This window comes from Pygoscelis adeliae, unplaced genomic scaffold, assembly GCF_000699105.1.
Source record: "Pygoscelis adeliae isolate BGI_AS28 unplaced genomic scaffold, ASM69910v1 Scaffold85, whole genome shotgun sequence".
NCBI classification, from domain to species: Eukaryota; Metazoa; Chordata; class Aves; order Sphenisciformes; family Spheniscidae; genus Pygoscelis; species Pygoscelis adeliae.
Genome location: NW_008824900.1, coordinates 36,534 through 40,579, shown reverse-complemented (window position 1 = coordinate 40,579; position 4,046 = coordinate 36,534). Strand labels below are relative to the sequence as shown.

The 4,046-nt window shown below is 44.7% G+C and overlaps 1 protein-coding gene across 1 annotated transcript in view; it reads right to left on the bottom strand.

Moving 5' to 3' along the window:
• Positions 1-3,692, bottom strand: part of ADCY9 (adenylate cyclase 9) — a 93,267-nt gene extending 89,575 nt beyond the window's left edge. The window contains exon 1 of the mRNA XM_009324793.1: positions 3,642-3,692. Coding sequence (XP_009323068.1) covers positions 3,642-3,692 — 51 coding nt within the window. The remainder of the gene's footprint in view (positions 1-3,641) is intronic.
• Between the last annotated feature and the right edge of the window lie 354 nt (positions 3,693-4,046).

Below are 4,046 nucleotides of genomic sequence, written 5' to 3'. Positions count from 1 at the left end.
ATGCGCAAACAACATGCACTTCAGCAAACAATTCAACCTTTCCGCATCCCCGCAGCCTGCGGGAAACCCGCTGGCTTGTTTTCCTCCTCCCCTTTTCTTCGCTTGGTTGTAACTGATGCCATCTCGCCTGCACCGCTCCCTCAGTTTTATTATCTCTTCCTCGCAGGCGGCCCGTATCTTTCCCTCCTTCGCAGGGTTTCTCTCTGCGCTCGCTTCATCCTCTTCCCCTCCCCTTCCCAGCTCTCCGTCCCTCGCCCTCCCTCACGGGTGATGTTCCCAAAGGCTCGGTCCCACCGGCTCCCCCTCGTCCCGCTCCCCCTCAGCCCCTCAGCTCCTGCCCTGCTGCTTGTCCGGTTTCTGCCCGCAGCGGCCCGGGCCCTGCTGTGCCTCCTGCCTCCCTGAACCCCGTTTACTGTTTTCCAGGTGAGCCTTTCCCAGCCTCCTGCCCGCAAAGCGCTCGACTCCAGCGGTCCTTCCTCCAGCGGCGCTTCCTACCCAGCAGCGAGTCCCTTCTCCTCTGAAGATGACACCGTTTGGTAAAATGTACTTTTTTTTTTTAAAATAGTAATAGAAAGTATGTGGCCACACAGTTACTGGAACTGAAACCTGTATTTTTTTCCATTTCTTCGTAAAAATGTTACTTATTGTGCAGTAACCGTGCTGTAAAACGTGTTTTTATTATTAATATTTTGAAGAAATGTGTATTCCCTGATGTACTCAAATACCAAAATAATCTATAATAAAAAAAGTCCAATCAATAGCGATAATTGTTTTGGTTTTGGTATGACATAGCCGTCTCTCGAATTCCAACTAATGGCTCGGCTGATCAATATTTTATAGCGAGTGCTGCTTACCGTGCCACTCCTACGTAAACGTTGTTGGGAAGAAAGAAATCCCTTAGCTGACAGAGCAGAACGGAAGGATCGCCTCCTGGGCTTGGCTATTAATTGATAAATTTACTAAGACTTCTTTGCAACCTTTTTATTGATTCATCTAAATGTACTTTAAGTTACATTTTTACTTCATAAAGGATGATGAATTTATTTAATCTGGAGGACTAAATAAGTGTGACAACTTCCAAGGGTTCAGAGATACTGTAGAAATTTGGTGGGAAAAGGAAACAAGTTTTTTACCTCAATGGCAAAGAACTCAAGTTAAAACTACCTGTGTTTTTTAACTTTGTTATGTAAACCTGTAAGATTTATGTGGTCACAGAGGTTGGGTGATTTGAACTTTGAGATATAAGAGGTACTGAAATTCCAGCACGGGTTTTTTTTAGCCTTGCTTAATGGTAGTATTGGCTTATTATTATTGCTTATGACATCCTTACTCAACTGCCAGTCCGGGTCAGCTGCATTTCCTTAACACCCCTCCAAAAAGGGTAGAAACTACAAAGAGATAAAGTAGGGGGGGGGAAACAGGAAATATTTTAAGCCCGTATTATTTCTAAGTAAATCAGGATGTCGTTGAAAAGAACACCAGGGTACATTTTCCTCCAGCTGAAGATGTGAGTTTTCCCTCTGGTATCAACAAAGTCGTGATTTCATTCAGTTCCTTCGGTACAGGGTGATTAAGAGTGCATGAGCGGTAAATAAGTAAAACATTGTTTGCCTGGAGTGTAGTAAAAGTTGAGGCCCTTCAAATGGGTTTTTATTACTGAGACCTGCTCGGGTAGGCTTTAATTCAGTTTTGAAGAGTGTCTAAAATGAACATGCGGGATTGTACCTTCATTCAAAGTAAAACTCTTAGGTTTGTGTGTGTACAGCAGTAGGTGAGCGTGCAGGAAGGAGGTGGTTCACGTGCGTGTGTGCTGCACAGAGAGAGTTCACGTGCGCGAGTGTGCTCGCGCAGTCGGAGGAGGGAGGCCCTTCATATGTATTTTCCCTGTGTGCACACAGAAGAGGCTGACACTTCAGGCATGGAGGTTCGTGTGTGCAGGTGATGGAGGACGAGCAGAAGCAAAGCTCAGACTGAGAAGCAAGAGAAGTGTCTCTTGTTCCCCCGTGCTCAATAGGGAGGGGGCTAGCAGGACTTTGTATGTTCTTAGAATAAACAGAATCACATCAAAGATACCGGCTACATCACAAGTTTTAACTGAGTGACCCACTTCATCCCAAATTTTGTCTGGCTACTAGTCAGAGACTGCTTTTGATCACCGCTAATGAAGTAGTCTCCCCTTTCCCAGCTTTCCATACTGGTTCGAAGGGCAGTGAAATGGGACTGAAGAAGACATCTGACTTGTCAAAACCCTCCTTTGGTAAGCTTCAGATCGTGATTTCGAGATTGTTCAGAATCCTTTCACCCCTGAGGAAGGTCCCGCTACATTTGTTACTCGTAGACTCCCATCCTGCTCCTCCTTTTGATCTTTGGGTGAAACAGTCACCCAACACTCGCCAGCCCGGCCATTCCCCAGCTTCCTCTGTCATTATCAAGTTCTGTGGGAACACGCACTGCGGATGCAGCAGGGAGAACGGTTACCTTGGGTTGACTTTTGTTAGCTCTGCACTGGCTGGGAAAAACCTACGGCTGCCTCCTGAAAGACTGAATTTTTAAAATTGGGTATTATGTCACTTTCACTTTGCTTTTACTGTGAAGGTTTTTCTCCACTGAAGTCAAGAAGCAGATTAAATACACGTAAGCAGTAATCAAAAAATGCCAGTGATGCTTGTATTTATTTCAAGTGTAAAATCTGTCTTAGAGGGCAAGAAGTGGTTTGAAGTTGTATCCGTTCTTTCCCCCCCTGCATTCTGATTTGTTTTTGCCCAGGAGTTTAACCCCACGGAATATAATGCCGTCAGCGTGTCCCTCTAAGGCAGCGCCTGCGTGGGTAGTGTTTGTAGCATCCTTTAAGGAAGATGCTTCCTCTGGGTCACTTTCTTAGCAACCAGTTAGCACATCTTGGTAGAGCCGGGAGCTACCAGGCAGTATTGATTTTGAGTCCCGGTTGATTTTAGCGTCTGGTAGTTCTGGGTTGTGCTGTTTGCCTGCAGAGAGCTCTGACTGCCCTTCCAAAATACTCTGCGACTGTTTTCCGTTCTCAGAGACCAAGTTAGAGGAAATACTTTGCAGTGCAATAGCTGGGCAAATGCGTATCCTACTTGCACGCTTCTTTTAACTTCATGCCGCTAAATATACATATTTAGTCTATAGAATTGAATTTACTTCCCTTCTCAGAGGCACAGCTTTGTCAGCTCTAATGATTAGCTTTTGTTTGACGTTCATAATATTGTACTTCACCGCTTATCTGATGGAGCTGTGTGAAACTATTTAGGGGGGTTCTGAAATGTGACAACCCACGTGATGCTTTTTTAGACTTCACAAACCGCCTTCACGAGGCAGAAGAACATGACATGGGAACTGCTGGCTAGAACAACAGTGTGTATTAATGCCAGTATAGTTGGTGTAGTTGGGGAGGAGGAATGCTATTTAGAAGTTTGTGGCTTTTATTGTATGCTGTCAAAGGAAAAGGTACAGCCTGAAAGAAAAGGCATCGTGGATGCCACGAGTGGAGACTATTGATCCCATCTGGCTCTGGAGGCAGCATAAATATTGGAGGAAAAATGTTAAAACCTGTTTCGTCCATCCACAGACAGAAAGGCTCAAGGGAGACGGCCCAGATGCCCCATTCCCTACTTTCTTACCTTAATAAATAGCAGGATCTCACTTTCTGACAAAAACTTCCGCACCTGCATCCTTGCTGACGGGTGCAGCATTCATTATGAGCTTTGTTTTGAGTCCTGGTAAGCTCTAGGTGAAAGAACTCGTGTTATGGATTTAAAAAAAACAACTTAGTCTGACTTCTGTTCACAGACTAACAGGTAAATATTAGAAAATATTTTGGAGGATTGTTACTCCTCCGTGGTTTTTGAAATTAGAAACGTATCACGATGCTTATTTTACTTTTCCATCAAAGAAGAGCACAAGGATTACCTTTGACATCTTTTCCATATGAAGCCACGGAAGCTGAGTACGTGGTGCATTCTTCTGACTTCCTCGGGGTAGCCAGGTTGGGTTTGTGTTCTCTATTTTCATCCTTCTGAAATTGC